Raw genomic sequence first — 20,187 nt, 5'->3', positions numbered from 1 at the left:
ATCTGAATACATGACACGTTAGTTTAAGTCAAAAGGAAAATTTATTTTTGATTATCAGTGGACTATAAAAACTCTGCTCCAAGAAGCTGCTTCGTGTTTATCCTGAGAACCTCTGTTTATCATTGCTCTTTTTGGACTGCTCCAAACTCCTGGGGGGACTAAGCCCAGGAACTAGGTGACCCCAAGATCCTTGTGATTTTGTGACTTGGGCTCCAGTGCTCTGAAAGTGAGTATGGCTCACATCATTGAAGTGGCCACGGGTGGGAAGGACTCTGAATGGGCCCTTCAGGGTTTCTGACTCAGAGGGCACGAGTGGAGGGGATGCTGGTCCAGCCAGTGGTGACACCACATCATTCAGGTGTGAGTAATGGCTGTGATTCGTCTACGAGGCATTACACAGCTCCACATCAGCTCCAGATTTAGACTTGTTCCCTTAAAAGTTGACTAAGCTCTCTCTCTTTATGAGCAAGCAAGAGCCCATTTTAGAGAGGCTATTCACAAAGAGAATGGAAAACGGCTTGAATGAAATGTGATTTGAGCACTAGGGCCACGCTCTGCTCTGTAGGATGAATCCAAGAGTGGTGCTAAGTGGCAGCAACAGACTGGTGACCAAGATGTTCCCCCGAAACATTTTTGTGCCCTATGGATGGCAACCAGAGCTGGGGGTCTACCAAGAGCAATATAGGAGGAAGCTCTCACTTTCTCTTTTTTTAGTATATATTTTTATTACTCAACTACTTTGTTAATCATGGTAATTTTTTTTTAATACCACACAATGTGCCTGGTATTAGTTCCCTGACCAGGGATCAAACCTATGCCCCTTGCTTTGGAAGCAGAGAGTCCTAACCACTGGACCATCAGGGAATTCCCAGGTGCTCTCAGGTGACGGGACACATCTGAACATCTATGGTGTGTGCCTGCATTAGTGCTGCTCATGTGAACAGGGCAAGCTGCCTGGGGTGGTGTGCATGCTCAGTCTGATTCTTTTCAACCCCACGGACTGTGACCCATGACGCTCCTCTGTTCTTGGGATTTTCCCAGCGAGAATACTGGAGTGGATTGCCATTTCCTTCTCCAAAGCTACCTACACATAGGTAAAATTAAGACAACTTGAGCATTCCACAGGGTCCACGTGAGGATTAAAGACGGAGGCCTGAGGATCAAAGTCTGTGTGGCCTATGTTTTCCCACCAGAAAAAAGGTGGTTTCTACATTTTAAAAAATTTTATTAATGTTTGTCTGTGCTGGGTGCTGGGTGCTGCGTGGGCTTGTCTCTAGTCGTAGCAAGCAAGGGCTCCTCTCTAGTCACCGTGTGCGGGCTTCTCGCTGGGGGGCTTCCCTCGTTGCAGGGCTCTAGGACATGGGCTTCCATAGTTGCAGCACGTGGGCTCCGTAGTTGTGGCCCACAGACTCTGGAGCTCAGGCTCGGTGGTTGCCGCCCGCAGACTCTGGAGCGCAGGCTCAGTAGTTGTGGCTCACGGGCTTAGTTGCTCTGAGGCACGTGGGATCTTCCCAGATCAGGGATCCAATCCATGTTTCCTAAGGACTGGCAGGTGGATTCTTTACCCCTGAGCCACGAGCGGAGCCCCGGTTTCCACATTATTCAAGGGTCATTAAAAAGGAAGACACAAAGAAGAATATACAATGGACTGCATGATCGTCTGCTGAGTGTTTGCCACCTGACCCTTTACAGAAAAAGCACGTGGGTCTCTGGATTGAAGGAAGAAATACCCTTGAAAATAACTGGCCTAGGGCCTAGCACATAAGGGATGCTTGGAAAAGGTGGAATTTCACTACGAAAAAAAGGAAAACTTTCTGGGAGTAATGTAGTTGCAAGAAAAGGGTAAATGAGATTCAACATATGGGACAAAAATCTGTAGGATTTGTAGCATATATAAATATTTCTATTTGGCCGTCCCCTTGTGTTAGTCTGCTGGGGCTGCTGTAACCAAATACCACAGACTGTGCAGCTTAAACAACAGACATTTATTCTCTCACAGCTCCGGAGGCCAGAGGGCCAAGACCCAGGTGTCTGCAGGCTGGGTTTCTCCCGAGGCCACTTTCTGTGGCCGACAGAGGCTGCCTTCTCACTGGGTCTTCACATGCTCCTTCCCCTGTCTGGTATCCCTCTGGGTGTGTCCAAATTTCCTCTTCTTATAAGGACACCAGTCAGACTGAATTAGGGCCCAGCCCAGTGGAGAAGGAAATGGCAACCCACTCCAGTACTCTTGTCTGGAGAATTCCATGAATGGAGGAGCCTGGTAGGCTACAGTCTATGGGGTCGCATAGAGTCAGACGTGACTAAGTGACTTCACTTTCCAATGGTAGCCTTATTTAAACTCAACTCTTTATTTTTTTATGTTTATTTATTTATTTATGTATTTTGTTGGCTGTGCCTCATGGCATGTGAACTCTTAATTCCCTGACCGTGACCCCTGAAGTGGAAGCATGGAGTTTTAACCACTAGACCACCAGGGAAGTCCCTAACTCACCTCTTTAAAGGCCCTATATCCAACCACAGCCACCTTCTGAGGTGTCTAGGGTTAGGTCTTCAGTGTATGAATTTTGGAGGGTATGTACAATTCAGCCTATAACTGTCCTCTTAAATTAAGAGAAGCATTAATAATTAACAATGCTCATCCCTTTATTTAGGACAAATAATCCTTATCCTTGCTGGAGAAGACTCTTGAGAGTCCCTTGGATTTCAAGATCAGTCAACCCTAAAGGAAATCAATCCTGAATATTCACTGGAAGGACTGATGTTGAAGCTGAAGCTCCAATATTTCATCCACCTGCTGTCAAGAGCCAACTCAATGGAAAAGACTCTGTTGCTGGGAAAGACTGAAGGCAAAAGGAGAATGGAAGGGCAGCAGAGGATAAGATGGTTAGAAGGCATCACCGACTCAATGGACAAGAATTTGAGCAAACTCTGGGAGACAGTGGAGGACAGAGAAGCCTGTAGCAGTGCAGTCCATGGGGTTACAAAGAGGTGGGCATGACAGAGCAACCAAACAATGAACAATCCTTATACATGAAGAGGGTCCATAACTGTGTAACAGTGGGAAAGTCCAGTCCAATGTTAAGGGACTGTTAAGAGAGGCATCTGTACTTCCCCCGTGGCAGAAACATTAAGTGCACCCAAAATATGCATATTGCTGTGAAAGTGCTGCATTCAATATGCCAGCAAATTTGGAAAACTCTGCAGGGGCCATAGGACTGGAAAAGGTCAGTTTTCATTCCAATCCCAAAGAAGGGTGATGCCAAAGAAAGTTCAAACTACCGCACAATTGCACTCATTTCACATGCTGGCAGAGTAATGCTCAAAATTACCATATGCTGCTGCTGCTAAGTCACTTCAGTCGTGTCCAACTCTGTGCAACTCCGTAGATGACAACCCACCAGGCTCCCCTGTCCCTGGGATTCTCCATACAAGAAAACTGGAGTGGATTGCCATTTCCTTCTCCAATGCATGAAAGTGAAAAGTGAGAGTGAAGTTGCTCAGTTGTGCCAGACTCTTAGTGACCCCATGGACTGCAGCCTACCAGGCTCCTCCATCCATGGGATTTTCCAGGCATAAGAGTACTCCCTCACATTTCTCAGCCTCTTGCTCACAGGAAGGCCCAGAGGACTAGTTCTGGCCTTTATGGAGCTCTCAAGGGCCAGTGGAAGCTCTCCAGCTTGCCCTTCTTTGGCTATTTTGTTGTTGAGTCACTCAGTCGTGTCTGACGCTTCATGACCCCATGGACTGCAGCATGCCTGGCTTCCCTGTTTCGGGAAGCTTCTTGGCTATGGCAGCCAGAGAAGCTTCATTCTGAATGGACAGAACCGCAGGCTGGAAGCAACCTGGATCCCTGAGCTACCACATGGAGGAGAGCTGCTCTGGCATCAGCCAAACTGCATAAACATTGTGTAAGTAAGAAATAAAGCTTTATTGTGCAAATCACAGCAACCTGGGGCTCAATCTGCCACATCAAAACCTGATCTATTGAACACACTGGTTGTCAGAAGAGAGCTGAATGCTGGGGAAGGGTCACAAAAGACACGTCCATCTCAGACCTGCCGCGAATTCACTACCTAATCTTGCACGGGAAGCCTTATTCCTAACAAATGCTTGCACTCTGCCCTTGGTTAGCTGGCTATGGTAACAAAGCCTAGAAAGAATACAGTTTGTTATTCCTGAGGCTTTATATATACAATATCAGCCAAAGACTTTTCTTTCAAAATAGCTATTCGGCTGGGACTTCCCTCGAGGTCCAGTGGTTAAGAATCTGCCAATGCAGGGGACCTGGGCTTGACCTCTGGTTGGGGAACCAAGATTGCACATTGTTGTTTAGTTGCTCAGTTGTGTCCATTGCTCTTGTGACCCCACAGACAGTAGCCCGCCAGGCTCCTCCATCCACAGGATATTCCAGGCAACAATACCAGAGTGGGTGGCCATTTCCTTTCTCCAAGGCATCTTTCTGACTCAGGAGTCAAACTGCATCTCCTACACTGCGGATTCCTTACCCCTGAGCCACCGGGGAAGTCCGCAGGCCATGGGACAGCTAAGCCCATGTGTCGCAACTACTGAGGCCCTGCTACAATTAGAGTGCGCACAGCAAAGACCCCACATGCAGCAACTAAGACCCGATGCAGCCAAAAATAAATACTAGGAAAAAACATAGCTTTGGGCCATCGCCTGAGCAAGGAATATGTTGTGTAACTAGCTCAGGCCCTTAAATCAGAGCCATTTATTTATTTATTTCATCTGTAAATAATGCATCTCCCTGCCATTGTCCACTCTCTGCTGTGGTCATTGGTTAGTGCCTGAGCGTCCAGTACATTAGTCTGTTCCACATACTCAGAGCTGCCGCCCCCAAAGGCCTCCTTATGTGCACCCCAGTTCAAAGGCTGATATACATGTTTGAAGGAAACTGCAAAGGCTACAATGTTCCCCTCTCTTCACCACCCCAAGACCTTGGTGCCACAGATATCAGCTCTGAGAGAGAATGTCCTGAAAAGAGGTCCGCAGAAAAGAAGTACAAATATAGGCCCACATTTGTCTTTGGAACCAGATGTCTGAAGCACTCCCTTGACAGGGAAAAAAAAAAAAAAAAAAAACTGCCACAAATAATACACTCATTTATTACTCAGGAAATATGCTCCTTTCACTGAAAAGTGATGACATGAAATTGAACCAGCTCCCAGTCCTGCTCTGAATTATTCTGTGCTTGTAGCACAGAGAGGGTCTTATAGAGAAAACAAATGCAATAACCGAGAGGCTTCCAGACACCCCACCCCCCACAAAATATCAGTCTTGCATTCTTTCTGAATTGGTCTCATTTTATGACACGGTTATACAGCAAGTATTTTATTGACTTAATCTAGTAAAACCCAGCAGCCTTTTAACAGCTAACGTAGATAAGGAGGTGATCCTGGGTGGCTGCTTACTTGGGAGATCTGTTGAGAAACAAAGAGTGTTTGTCCCGGTTTAAGAGTTGATGGTAGATGGCGGAAAGGCTGTGATGCTCGGAATCTCAACAAGCCATATGATTTTGAGAATGACTTAATACTGTGAAGACCTGGTCCACACAGACACCTCAAAGATGTGTTCTGTAAGGACAGCTCAATCTGCAGTTGACTTTCCCCTCTGCCTGTGGTGGCCAAGCTCTCTGATGTCTGCGTGTTCATGGAGGTAGGGGCCATGCACCCCGAAGCCCCTCTGGGAGCAGCTCACTCAGGACCCTGGAGTCCCTAAACCATTTAGGTCCCCAGTTTTCTCTTCTTCAGAAAAGCTGGGGTTGCACCCCATGGAACTCTGCTCAATGTTATGTGGCAGCCTGGATGGGAGGGGAGTTTGGGAGAGAATGGATACATGTATATGTATAGCTGAGTCCCTTCACTGGTCACCTGAAACTATCACGATATTGTCAATTGGCTATATCCCAATACAAAATAAAAAGTTCAAAAGCAAAAGGAATTTTTAAAAAAGCTGGCTTGCACCAAATAATCTCAAGTCCCTTTCTGTTCTAAAATGCTCTGATTCCTGAAACAAAGAAGGATTTATCACTCAGTCGTGTCCGATGCTTTGCAACCCCATGGACTGGAGCCCTTCAGGCTCCTCTGTCTATGGGCTTCTCCAGACAGGAATACTGGAGTGGATTGCTATCATCATCAATACTAGCTACAGCTTCTGGTCCCCACACCCCCACCCATCAAACTTCAGAGAGCTTCGTGAAGCGGAAACCATGGGCCTCTCACTTTCTACCATGCTATACTGCACAGGGAGGCCACACAGCTCAGGGGACACAGGGCTTAAGCAAGTCCATAAATATGAAAAATGTTTTGTGAACAGTTATAAAGGAAGTCAGAACTAGGCCAATCCAAACACCCCATCTGGACTCCCCCTTCATTCTACTCATCACCTCAATTCCCCCTCACCCTCACCAAGTCCTGAAACAAGGACCAGATCTAGAGGAGACGTTCACTGATGTCATTCTTCATGCGTCATTTTCAGAGCCTTAAGCTCGTCTGGGTCTAGCTTAAGCAGACATTGAAATGGGTTCAAGCATGTGAAGATTTTATTAGGGCAGATGCCTGTGAGAAAATGGGGAGGGAGGCCAGGGAAATTCAGGAATTCCAGGGCTTCCCTGGTGGCTCAGACAGTAAAGAATCCACCTGCAATGCAGGAGACCCGGGTTCAATCCCTGGGTCAGGAAGAGCCCCTGGAGAAGGAAATGGCAACCCTCTCCAGTATTCTTGCCTGGAGAATTCCATACACAGAGGGGCCTGGTGGGCTACAGTCTATGGGATCACAAAGAGTCAGACACGACTGAGTGACTAATACTTTCACACTCTCACTAGGAAGAACCTGAACATTTCCCCTGCAAAAGAAAAAAAAATGCTGATTCACCTTGAACAGGCAGATAGAAGTCTGCAAGCACCCCTGTAGCAATGAGGCAAAGCCAAAAATGCCCTGAATACCCGCACCTCGATCCCCTCTTGTATTCTGTCTGTTGCTGGGCCAAGAACCTTGCTTAGAAGCCGACACCACTCTTTGGCAACGTACTCTTAGTTTTCAGACGTATCAGTCAATAAATGAAGCAGTCATAGTGAGGGAAAAGTGTATTTCACAGTCGTTATAAAAGTACATATATTTCATACAGGTGACATAAATATAGTCCTTACTTATGACCAAATCTTACAACCAAAGCCAACTTGACTTCCGGATATCACACGATGACAGTCGTCACTTTTGGCAGTAACTACACACAGGCTGACTGAGCTCACGGGCGCAGACTAACAAGAGACAGCCATGGGTCCAAGAGACGAAACACGCTTTGTACTTACCAAAGGGATACTCAAGGTCTCCATATAAATATAATAAAATAATAAAGAATTCAATATTTCTCCTCTCACTCGATTCCATAGATTTGTCGGGCGCTCACACACACAAAATACAGGTTCTCCCCTTCTTCACTGCCCCCTCACCTCTCACTGGGCTTGGAAAAAACCTGAGTTCACAGTTCAAGTTGCCAGTGGTGATGCAGACGGTCGGCTGTTCTGGAAGCGTGCCAGGATCGGGGAACACGTCCCAGCAGGCGAACACAGCAACACAGAAACGTTCATGGTTTCGAGGCAAGTAAAACATGAGAGACAGAAAGAGCTCAGACCAAGTTCGCACGCATGCAGCCTGCAAGCCTGCGGAGCCACACCTGCAGCTGGAAACCATCTTCAAAGAGGCTTCTTCACTGATCAAAAACCCAACACTCCATGTCAAATGGAGAAAGGGACTTCTCAGCTGCTTATTTTCTTCTCTGCTTTAAAAAAAAAAAAAAAAAAAAAGCTCTATTTTTCAATGGAAAGTTCCAGAACCTGATCTGGAGCTATCCAAAGGAGTGCCACCCACAGCGGGGAGTCTGACCTCCTCCCAACAAGCCCCAGGGCTGGGGCAATCCCCAACAAGGCGAGGGGAGAAGCCGCCCAGGGTCTCATCAAGATCAGCCAGGACTGGGCACAGCCAGGTGTCCACCCTCTCTTCGCTCAGTCAGGGACATCTGGGGCAGAAGGAGGTCACCAGTGTGGAATGAGAAGAAAGGAAGACCCACTCCCAGCGCGCTCAGGCACAGGCTGGCTGCCAGTGGAAGCGAAGGCGGGCTCTGCACGGCTTCAGGGTCACGGACTTCTTTCGGATCAGCGGGCTGGGAGGACTAGCCCTGGGGTGGCCCCAGCAGCAGTCAGGCCCAGTGCGGTCACGCCCGCACCAGCCAGCAGTTGAAGACTCCAAGCCACAGTGGAACCTGTCTCCGAGCTGACCTTCATCCAACCTGTGCCGATTCTACTTTTGCCAGTTCTGTCAGTTCATGGCCGAGTGGTCCCCACCAAGGGCCAGGGCCCCGGCCCCAGTGGAGACAGCTCCCAGCAGGCTCCAAACTAGACGCAGTCAGACAACACTGGGATCCACAAAACACATACACAGGGACGGCACGGACACAGACCCAGAGGTGCATCTTTGGTTCCATCCTTGGCAAAAGGTGTGAAAACCGACCGCGGATTCAAAGCCTTGTTTGAGGAACCCTGCTTTCCTCAAATACAGTACTATATTTTGAACGTGAGTCCCTCCACACGAGTCTCTCACTGCTCACGGCAAACGGGCCGAGCTCTAAACCACACTTGTTGCCTTGGCAGCTTGAAAACTGCATTGCACAGAGCTAATGGTGCCTTCCGGGCGCGTCCATATTCAACCTTACCTGTCCTCTCTTTCTAAATAACCGACTGTAACTATGCTCTGCACCTTCCAGAAGGATCCGGGCTCTGGTGATCCAATGGGAAGGACAGGTGGCCGGCTAGGGTCACGTCCCCTCCTGCAGGCCACCATGGGCCAGCGCCACTGAAAACATCACCTGGGCAAGCCTTGATGCCCTCTGTGCTCATCCTCTCGTGAGAACAGGAGTTTGGTGAAATCACTTCCCATTTCGCCACCCAGGTTTCTAGAAATCATGTTGACTCGATTTAATGACATCACATAAAGAACAATCACCTTTGGAGAAGATACTAATAATTCAACTGTTAGCAAGTTTCAACCAAATGAAAAAAAATTCCATCAAGACCCTGCTTGGCAAATGAGTGTCCCACATTGGTCCTTTCCATTCTCTGGGGACCGTGCTGTGGGGATCAATCTTGGACCCAGTCAGAGGGGGTGGTGCTGGTTTCTAAGCTTCCTGCCCATCTTCCCCAGGGGCTCCTGAAGCCGGGTTCTCTGGGTGACGAGCTCTTGCCACCCTGCAGGGAGTTCTCTCGATTAGAGGGGAATCTGTGGCCTGGGTGAACCACATTGTGCTTCCCCTGCCACGTGACTGCTGAAATGAGACCAACCCACTGAGAGGCACACCCAGAGTACAGCGTGGAGACAGCTCAGAAGGGTGTATCGTCTGAGAAGGCCGAGGCCAGCGCAGGGTTCTCCCTGCCAGCCCGGCTGAGGGAGGTGGGTGGACGGCCAGTGAGCAGGTGGGAGGAAGGAGGCCATGGCTGATGGAGTTGGCCACACAGCCAGCCAACTCTCCTGGGAGTCTCAGCATCTCCAGTGGGGACCCTACGTGAGACCGGGCAGTACAGGCTCTGGGTCTGTGGTTTCAGCTGTAGGGACAGCAAATGTCAGGAGGAGATGAGGCTGTGAAGGGTACTCCAGGAGAGGCGTTCGAGTCTTCGCACCCTCATGGATACATGGAGCTGCTCCACTGCTTTCTTTAGAAACGCCCGGATCCCCTTTGCTGGCCCAGGTTAGCACTGGCCTTTAACCCCATCAGCCAAGTCGAAGGAGAGGCTTGTGGGGGTCAGGGGCTGCAGCGGGGGCATGCTGGCCTCCAGGGGCCTGTCTGCAGGGGGCTGCAGGCTCTGATGCCGCTTCCTCAGCATCTGTCCGATACCCATCATGGGGAACCTGCCTCGGCTCTTGACACAGTTGGGGCTCCCCAGGGGTTGCGTGGGGCCATTACCGGGCCCTGCGGCTGGGGGGCACGTGCCCTCCTCTTTGGGGGGGCTGTTCTTATCTTCGTGAGCAAAGGAGACCAGAGTGGGGTGCAAAGGAGTTTGGAGAGGCGACGGGCTTCCAGGCAGCAGGACGGGCGAGAGTGTCCGCTCACAGCGAGCCAGACCCCCGGGAGAGTTCAGAATCCTATAGTGATGGGATGGGGAGAGTAGTTCTGTCTGGTCGTCGCGATCCACGGACTCGAAGGAGCGCACCATATCCAGCATCAGGGGGTCTTCCTTGACGGGGAGGCTGGTGCTCCCAGGCCCCTGCTGAGGGGGCTCCGGTTTCTTCATGATCCTGGGGGTCCTGGGGGGTGGCACGGGGATGAACTCCATGGAGGAGGAGGCCACACAATTGGAGTCCGAGTTTTTGCGAAAAATATTGCGGCAGCCGAAGGAATCTGCACACCAAGAAAGAAAAGGAGACGTGAAGATGCCACACAGTCAGTGCCCACGGCCCCGTTCCCACGCACTCGGACCCCCAGTTGCACTGAGACGGGGCAGGAGGTGCCCAGGGAGGTCAGATGGAGCTTCCCACTCTGCCCGCAGGGAACCAGACGGTCTTCCTGGAGTGGAGGGGACAGAAGGCCGGGGACAGGAGGCCTCCTGGGTTCTGACTTGCCTCACGGCACCAGCTTAACTTCTGCTCTCCTTTCGGTTGCTTAAGATTCTGGACCTCGCCCAGGAGCCTCTGAATGAAAAGGTCTGTGACTCAGCAGAATGACCACAAAACTGCTGGAAGCACATGGATCCCAACTCCCTGAGGACTTGCAAGTTTGGTCCTCAGATAATCAAAACCGGAAGGAAGGTTTCTTCGTAACTTTAAAAAAAACTGTGGTAAAAATTACCTAACATAAGTTTTAAACTATTTATTACTTAACCTCTTTTAAGTGTACAGGGCACTTAAGTACATTCACATGCTTGTGAAATAGAACTCTTCACTTGCAAATCTGCTAGTGGTTGCCTGGGGCAACTGGTCTATACATCTGACTACTCTAGCTCCCTCATGTAGGTGGAATCTACAGCATTTGTCCTTTAGTAACTGGCTTGTTTCACTGAGTACAGTGTTCTCCCGGTTCCTCTGTGCTGGAACATGTGTCAGAATTTCCTCCCTTTTTCAAATTTTTATTTATTCATTACTTTTGGCTGTGCCGAGCCTTCGTTGCTGTGCGGGGGCTACTCTCTAGCTTCGGTGTGCAGGCTTTTCATTTCGGCGGCCTCCCTTGCTGCAGAGCAGGGGCTCCAGTGGGGGCGGGCTTCAGCAGCTGCAGTACATAAGGGCTCTAGCACACAGGTTCCCAGTTGCGGCGCACAGGCCAACTTGCTCCTTGGCATGTGGGATCTTCCCGGATCAGGGATCAAACCTGTGGCTCCCGCACTGGCAGGCGGATTCTCTACCACTGAGCCACCAGGGAGGCCCCAGAATTTCCTCCCTTTTAAAGACTCTCTCTCGTGACTTCTGGTCTCCCCGGAGCCTCACCCAATCCTGAACAGGGGTGAAACACTCTTCATCTATATATTTCAGGCAACCAGCCAACTCCCGTGGCTTCCATCTCAAGCTGGCACAGGCTAGAATCCAGGTTTGCAAGCTTTGACAGAGAAGAAAGGGAAAACCCCCAGTGTTTGGCGCTGAGGGAAGTGAAGCCAGGTTCAGGCCCTGTCTTGGTTGGTTCTCCTACCATCACACCTGCAGCCCTGTTGGATCCTGGAGGCAGGAACGAGCAGTTGCCACCGGCAGCTATTTCGGCGACAGCCAAGGGCACTGGGAATCCTCCTCCCCTCACATAAATATATACACAGATCCCAAATAAATCTCCTCCTGGGGCCAGCACAGATGCCTGAGATTCACAGGCAGAGAGACGGGAAATTTCATTGACGGCTAACGTCTCCAGCGTTCCAGCTGGCACGCGAGCCCCCTGCCTCTCCCTGAGATGGCTGTGTGCCCCAATCTTGTAGCCCAGCTTCTCCCTCCACCCACTTCTGCTTTCTTTGCTTGCCTAGAGGTGTAAACCCTGGCAGGATACATCCCACAGGCACCCTATTTATCCCCACCCCAGACTCAGCCCCGGGGCAGAGATCCGGACCCTGCATGGTCCCCAGCGAGAAGGGCAGAGTCACCCGCCCGAGCCCTAGGCATGTGGGCCGGCTCCTCCTCACCCCATCCTTCCCGGAAAGGAGTCAGCTACCCTAGTCAGCAGAGAAAGCGCTACAGCCAGGCTGCTGGGCTGGAAATCTGGACTCCATCACTTACCAGCTCCCTGACTTTGGACAATTTCCTCATCTCTAGCAATGGGGGTGAGAATGATCTCACAGGTTGAGGTAAGAGCTGAAGCAGTGCCCGCCACCCCATGAGTGGTCAGTGTGAACAGTTAATACAGGATCCTCAGCGCTTCTCGGCACAGACTCCCAAATCCCAGGACAAAGGCAAAATGCAAAGGAACAGATGACAGTTGGCCCAGGAAAGTACCAAAGAACAGACTCTTACGTAGCCTCTGGGGCTACATAAGTGAGTGAAGTTGCTCAGTCATGTCTGATTCTTTGCGACCCCATGGACTGCAGCCCCCTCAAGCTCCTCCATCCATGGAGTTTTCCAGGCAAGAATACTAGAGTGGGTTGCCATTTCCTTCTCCAAGGGATCTTCCCAACCTAGGGATCAAACCTGGGTCTCCCACATTGTAGGCAGATGCTTTACCGTCTCAGCCACCAGGGAAGCCCACTACAAAGTTAACCCCAAACATGCAGCTACTACCTAGACCTTCCTTCAGGGAACCCACAGGATGCCATTGTTGAGGCCCTGGATTCACTGCTGGTTCCAAAGCCAGAAAGGAAGGTCTCCCGAGGAGGGACAAGCACAGTCTCTCTGGTGGGGCCCCTGCCTTCCTGACGCCTGCAGAATGATATGGAACCAATTAGATTTGCTCTTCCCTGGGTGACAGCTGGTCCCTCCTAGAGTCAGAAAGACCCATGCTACTGTTTTGAATGTCCCCAGTACTTTGCCAACAAAGGTCCGTCTAGTTAAAGCTATGGTTTTCCCAGTAGTCATGTATGGATGTGTGAGTTGGACTATAAAGAAAGCTGAGCACCGAAGAATTGATGCTTTTGAACTGTGATGCTAGAGAAGACTCTTGAGAGTCCCCTGGACTACAGGGAGATCAAATCAGTCCATCCTAAACGAAGTCAACCCTGAATATTCATTGGAAGGACTGATGCTGAAGCTGAAACTCCACTACTCTGGCCACCTGATGTGAGTCAGGTCACATCACCTGCTGCTGGGCAAGACTGAAGGCAGGAGAAGGGGGCTGCAGAGGACGAGGGGGCTGGACCGCATCATCAACTCAATGGATATGAGTCTGAGTAAATTCCGGGAGATGGTGAAGGACAGGGAAGTCTGGTGCGCTGCAGTCCACGGGGTCGCAAGGAGTCAGAGATGATATTGTGACTGAACAAAAACAGTGTACTTTCCTGCTGGTTAATGTCAGACAGCCAGAGCCCTCCTGGAACCCTAGTTTCTTCACATTTAAAACAAAGGGGTCAAAGGCTGGACTCCACCACCTCTCCCATCACCCTCTGTAAGGAGAACGCTCCTCTACTCCACAGTCAGCTTCAGGACACTCACTCCCTGGCTCCCTGTGCCCCCTCCAGGCCCTCAGGGTGTGTTAAGTCTCCTTTCAGCATCTCTAGATGCCTGCTTCAGAGGAGGGAGACCCATATCCATCAGTTACCTCATGTGCTGGATGACGAATGAGGAGCCCACACGTGTTTCTCATTGAAGTGAAAAGTGAAAGTGTGAATCACTCAGTTGCATCCAACTCTTTGCGACCCCATGGACTGTAGCCCGCCAGGCTCTTCTGTCCATGGAATTCTCTAGGCAGGAATACTGGAGTGGGTTGCCATTTCCTCCTCCAGGGGATCTTCCTGAGGTAGGGATCAAACCTGGATCTCTTCATTGGCAGGCTGATTCTTTACCATCTGAACCATCAAGGGGGCCCTTATCTCACTGGATCCACCCGATAGCTCTGACAGGTAGGTTTCCTTTCACAAGGAAGGGAATCAGTAAAGATCCTCAGAGGCTGAGGAACTTGAGGCATCAGCAGCCTCAGAGCTGGGTTTGAGCACCCTACCTCCTACCCAGAGCCCAGACTCTGTGGACCACATGTCACTGCCTCTCAGGGTGTACTTTCTGGGGAAGGCTCCCTCGAGAGCATGCCCCATCCCTGCTCCTGAACCTCAATCTCTGCCCCCTAAAACTGAACACTGATGCCAGGCTCCATGATACTATGCACCCCAATCTCGGCTACCTCAATAAAATACCAAGCACCCCAGTTTCTACTCCCACAATGCCATGCACCCTGCTATCTGCTCTCCCACAAAACCATGCACCCCAGTCTCTGCTCCCATAGTACCACCCACCTTGACGTCTGCTTCTGCAACATCATCCCTCCCAATCTCTGCTTCTGCACCCCGTCTCTATTCCTGTACCCCATCTCTGGTCCTACTCTCCAATCTCTGTTCCTACATCCTATCTATATTCCTGCACCTCATCTCTGCTCCTGCACCCCAGTCCCTACTCCTATAATACTTTACACCCTGATTTCTGTACCCACAAGCAATACTTTACACCCTGATTTCTGCACCCACAAGCTCCTGCACCCCGGTCTCTACTCCTGCAATACTTTACACCCTGATTTCTGCACCCACCCCATCTCTGGTTTCTCAAATCCCGCCCACACAGGTGGACCACACCAAGCAGTCAGGACCTTGCTTGTTCTCATGTGGCCTCTCAAGCATTAATTCTGCTTTCCCATGGGCACAGGAGTCGTGTCTGTCCCAGGGGCCCACACAGACACCAGCATGGGATACACAGCAGCCACACGGTTGAACATGAGAGGCCTGGAGAGTCCCCTACGCTGACCCACCTTTGTCGGGGAAGCTGGGCTTGGAGGCTTTGCGGTCCTTGAGCAGGGCCCTGGTGCTCTGAATCTGAGTGAGGAGCGAGGCCGACGGCTGTTTGTGTGACGGCAGGTTCTTGTCCAGCTTCTTGGAAAACGGTCGATGAAGAAAATCTCCTCTTTTTTCTTGTTCTTTGGGCTTTTTATCCTTCCAATCAGAAGCAAACACAGGTACTCAGATGCACACAAGAACGCACAACAGGATCCCTCTTTGAAGAGTTATCAAAGTAGAGTTAAGAAACCTCAGTTTTCTAAAACTCCAGGCTCTCAGCTGCATGTTGAACAAGGGAAGTGCCCAGACCTAGAGGACGCTCCAGGGAAGCCACGGCCCTCTCCCTGGGCCACAGTGGGCTTAGTGGTCCCCAGCTCCCCGCACTGTGCTGTCTGGCATGCTCCAACAAGGACAAGGATATCCATGGGTGGTCCATTTTCCTAGAACAAGCTGAACAAACCGAGGTAAAGCCTATGAGGACTCCTGGTAACCTCCCATCATTAGCTACAGCAGAGTCCTAAGATTTGCAGAGGCAAAAAGCGCTCCATCATAACCTCAGTGTTTATGTGTTCAGTGAAGACAAGGAGGTGGACGACCAACCCATGGAGCCCTGGGCCTGCCTGGGTTAGTTTCTGAGCCCTGTCTTCCTCTGCTCACGTGCACTCTCGTCGTTGTTTAGTCACTAAGTCATGTCTCTACTGTGGCTCACTCAGTTATGTCTGACTCTTTGGGACCCTATGGATTGTAGTCCGACAGGGCTCCTCTGTCCATGGGATTTTCCAGGCAGGAATACTGAAGTGGGTTGCCATTTCCTCTTCCAGGGGATCTTCCTGACCCAGGGATCGAACCCGTGTCTCCTGCACTGCAGGCAGATTCTTTACCACTGTGCCACCTGGGAAGCTCACGTGGGCTCTTACTTGTGTACTTAAATCGGCACAATTCGGCCATTTGTGCTGCCAAGTCTTGCCCTGATTGAACTCAATTATAATCCCTCTGATGGGAGTGAATTTGACTGTTTTAGACATCTTCAACTCCACAGCCTCTGGCATGAAGCCAGGCACGGAAAGAAAGCTTATCAAATAGTTACTGAAATATATTAAAAAAAAAAAAAAAACACCAAAAAACAAAAAAGCCAGTGGAAATGGAACTGAATTAAAATTAATTGGGTTCAAGCTTCTGGGAAGGGTGATGCCACAAGGAAGAAGCTTTTCTCTGGCCCTAAAGTCTGTGTTTGATGTTTACTGTTAAACAGAGGCAACCGAATCCCTGATCTCACCAGGAGTGGGGGGTGCGGGGGGAGGAAGAGGCCAATTTTCACATTTTTTGCCTTAAACCTTAAGAACATTTGCAATTCAAGAAAGCTCATCTATTTTTCATGGATGCTGTTGAAAAGCTTGTCAAGGAAACATCCCCTTGCACTTGGGTAGCCCTTTCTAACAAGGATTTTCAAAGTGTTTCTGGATTGGGGTTCATTGTGTCCAGGTTTTGAGTGGGAAAGATGGCAGGAGAGAAATGGGATGTGGGGGCACCCACCCCAGCCTTGAGTGCCACCTCAGGGCAGCAGCTGCTGGGAGCCCAGCCCTCGGCTGAGGTGGCTTGCTCCCCTCCATGGGCGGGTGAGCAGGACGAAGGCAGAGCTGAAGCTCCTGCCAACACCTTCACCAGCATCTTATCAGCCACCACCACCTTTACTGAGGATGCTTGGAACGCCAGACACTATGCGAAGAGCAAGACCCATGATGAGGCAAATGCTGTTATCCCCTCTTCCAGAGGTGCCTGCAGTAGCTAAATATACCCAGACAATTCAAAAAGATACACGCACCACTGTGCTCACAACAGCACTATTCACAACAGCCTAGGCCTGGAAACGACCTAAACGTCTGTAGACAGATGAGTGGGTAGAGATGTGGTTACATACACACCAGGGAACACTACGCAGCTGTGAAAAGAGAAGGCCACTCGCAGCAACACGGATCCGACTAGAGAGTCTCATCCTGCGTGAAGCGAGTCAGAAAGAGAAAGACAAGTGCCCTAGGACATCCTTATATGTGGAACCTGAAACAGGGCACAAGTGAGCCTATGCAGAAAACAGAAACAGACTCACAGAGAACACACTTGTGGTTACCAAGGGGAAGAAGGAAGCAGAGGGATGGAGCGGGATTTGGGGGTTGGTAGATGCAGACTGTTACATGTTGGATGGATGAACAAGGGCCCACCGTCGAGCACAGGGAACTATATTCAATATCCTGTGAGAAACCATAATGGAAAAGAATAGTCAAAAATAGGGATGTATACACATGGATAACTGAGTCACTTGGCTGTACAGCAGACACGGGCACAACACTGTAAATCAACTATACTTCATTTTTTTTTAAAAAAAAAAGAAGTCACCCAGGAGCCTGACAGCAACTCAGATTTTTGCAGCCCTCCCTGAAAGTCAGTGTGTTCTTAACCCTTGACTCCACGCTGCCCTCTGGAAGCTGGAGCAGGGCCAGGCTTGTTCTGGAGGTAGAGAGAAAGGCTAGGTGCGGCAACTGGCTAGGGCAGGGACCACACTGTAGTCCAGGGCATCCAGGATGCTACAGATGAGACCATCAGCAGGGTGCTGTAAAGGGCAGAGCGGAGAGGGTGGGCATTCACTCCAGGTCAAAGCCAAGCACAATTCTCCACCGCCTCCCTTTCCCTCTTTCTATCAAACACCAACAGGCCCTCTGCTCTACAGCAACACGAATGAACTTTCACCATCCCCAGCCTCTCCTCAAGCAACAAACGGCCTGTCCCCAAAAGTCTGGCAGAATTCCATCCCAAAGTCTGGCTCCATTCTATCTGTTTTTATGAGCAAACCCATCAGTTCTACCTGATAACACCTTAAACAGGAAAACAGAAATCAAATGGACTTTTGTGATACATTGTAAAACAATATTTGGAAGAAAAAATAAAACTGGAGTTCCCCCGCCCCCCACCGCCCCCCACCACTCACAACCCCAATGCTGCCCCCTTTTAAGGATTTTTTTTTTTTTTAGGGCAGTGAGTACATCTTCCTTTGGGCTATCCTGCATTTCCTACTCTCAGAGGGCCCCTGCCAGCAGCCTCCTGGGGTCATCTCAGCTCCTTTCTAACTCTCTGTGGCTTCTCAAAGATAAAGGATCAAGATGGAAACTTTCAGGGGGGCCAGTATCACCACCCAGAGCTCATAAACCAAAGGGTGTCCAAAATGTGAGAGTTCTCTGTAGGACGAGATCAAGGTTGGCTCTAGAACTCTCTCCTGCAACCCACAAAGGGATGGATCTTTGGCAATGAGCAGAGCTGACTCACTGGACAAGCCCCTGATGCTGGGAAAGATGGAGGGCAGGAGAAGCGGGCAACAGAGGATGAAATGGTTGGATGGCACCATCAACCCAATGGATATGAGTGTGAGCGAACAGTGAAGGACGAGTAACTGTGCTGCAGTTCGTGGGGTCACAAAGAATCAGACACAACTGAGCTACGGAAAAATAACAACAAGAAAGCCCACGATGGGGACAGAAGAAAGGGGACGTGGATTTAGGACGAGAGTCTGGGGAACCTTACTCACATCGCCCTGTCGATCCTGCACCTTGGCGTTGTTCAGTTGCTCAGCTGTGTCCAACTCTTTGTGACTCTGTGGACTGTGGCATGCCAGGCTTCCGTGTCCTTCAATATCTCCTAGAGTTTGCTCAAACTCATGTGTATTGAGTTGGCAATGCCATCGAACCATCTCATCCTCTGTCGTCTCCTTCTCCTCCTGCCCCCAATCTTTCACACCACTGTACTTCCTCCAAACTACCCCCATCCTCTCCCCCTACCCCCAGAGCAATCTCAGCCTGAAAGAACAGATGACTTCATAGTGACTGGTTTCTAGGGAGATGCCAAGAGTTTACTACCCATCTGCTCCTTGGGGGTGGGGGACAATGCCCTGGATCTGTCCCGGTGACCCCTCAGGAAACCGACTTGTTTACAAGCAGCCATCTTCATGTCTTCCAAGCAGAGGCTCATAAATGCAACCGATTTTCCAATTCTACCATTTTCATTTGCATGGCCTATTTTCTCCAAAAGAGATTTCCCAGGGAGAAGGATGCTAAATTGCCTTATGTAACAGAAACAGATCTTCAGAAGGACTAATTATGTTCCCCCTTCGACATGCCTGCACCCACTCCCGCACCCCACCCAGCAACGCTGGCTGCCTGCAGGCCTCTTCGGTTTCCCTTTGACTCTCATGGGTGGGCAGTGTGCCCCTCATCTGCATGTGTCTAGGGGCTGGTGGTGGAGCTGAAGCTTCTGGGGTCTTCTCTGCCCTCTCATGCTCAGTCCATACCCTCCAAGGCGGATCCAGGAGGAAACCAGAGGCCCCAGTGGCAAGCAAACCCCACACAAAACAGCCTCTTCTTCTCTTTAAACCATTTTCCAACCACCACACATGTGCATGGCTGTTTTTCAAAAAAACTGGATGCCTTGAATGTGTAGACCCAGACTTCCCTGGTGGTCCAGTGGTAAAGAATCTGCCTGTCAATGCAGGAGACAAAGGAGAGGCAGGTTCAATCCCTGGGTCAGGAGGATCCTATCCTGGATGAGATGGCTGGATGGCATCACCAACTTGACAGACATGGGTTTGGGTGAACTCCAGGAGTTGGTGATGGACAGGGAGGCCTGGCGTGCTGCAGTCCATGGGGTCGCAAAGAGTTGGACACGACTGAGCGACCGAACTGAACTGAACCTGGAGGAGGACGTGGCAACCCACTCCAGTATTCTTGCCTGGAGAATCCCCACAGACAAAGGAGCCTGGCAGGCTGTAGTCCATGGGGTTGCAAAGAGTCAGACACGACTTAGCGGCTGAGCACGAGCCCAAGCCCGTTCCATAAGGGAAAGCCACAGAGGCCTGATTCTGCCACAGGAAACAAACAAATGAGCGGAGAATAAGAAGGGCTTGGTTCATAAATTAGGCCACTGAACCGGGACACCGTGGACTGTTCTAAACCCCATCTCTTTACAGGCAGAAACTGAATGCACAGCTAAGTTTGGTGTTATAGCAAGATGAATAAAAAAAGTGATCAAGAACACGCCTCTGCAGGAGACATACATGGGTTTGACCCCTGGGTTGAGAAGATTCCCTGGAAGAAGGCATGGCAACCCACTCCAGTACCTGGAGAATCTCATGGACAGAGAAGCCTGGTGGGCTACAATTCATAGGGTCAAAGAGTCGGACACGATTGAGTGACTTAGC

General features: G+C 50.3%; 1 protein-coding gene and 1 non-coding gene across 2 annotated transcripts in view; both read right to left on the bottom strand.

The window, feature by feature from the left end:
* Positions 1-791: 791 nt before the first annotated feature.
* TRNAW-CCA lies at positions 792-864 on the bottom strand. The gene has a single exon. It is a non-coding gene; the product is annotated as a tRNA-Trp (tRNA).
* Positions 865-7,088: 6,224 nt separating this feature from the next.
* The window catches only part of HUNK (hormonally up-regulated Neu-associated kinase), a 137,836-nt gene continuing 124,737 nt past the window's right edge, over positions 7,089-20,187 (bottom strand). Inside the window, exons 10-11 of the mRNA XM_040227978.1 lie at positions 14,924-15,104; positions 7,089-10,408 (exon numbers count right to left, since the gene is read on the bottom strand). Coding sequence (XP_040083912.1) covers positions 9,759-10,408; positions 14,924-15,104 — 831 coding nt within the window. The 3' untranslated portion in view covers positions 7,089-9,758. The remainder of the gene's footprint in view (positions 10,409-14,923; positions 15,105-20,187) is intronic.

The sequence above is a fragment of the Oryx dammah genome, unplaced genomic scaffold (assembly GCF_014754425.2).
Source record: "Oryx dammah isolate SB20612 unplaced genomic scaffold, SCBI_Odam_1.1 HiC_scaffold_2, whole genome shotgun sequence".
Taxonomy (NCBI): Eukaryota; Metazoa; Chordata; class Mammalia; order Artiodactyla; family Bovidae; genus Oryx; species Oryx dammah.
The sequence above is the reverse complement of the archived record's forward strand: the minus strand, read 5'-3'. Positions and strand labels throughout refer to the sequence as shown.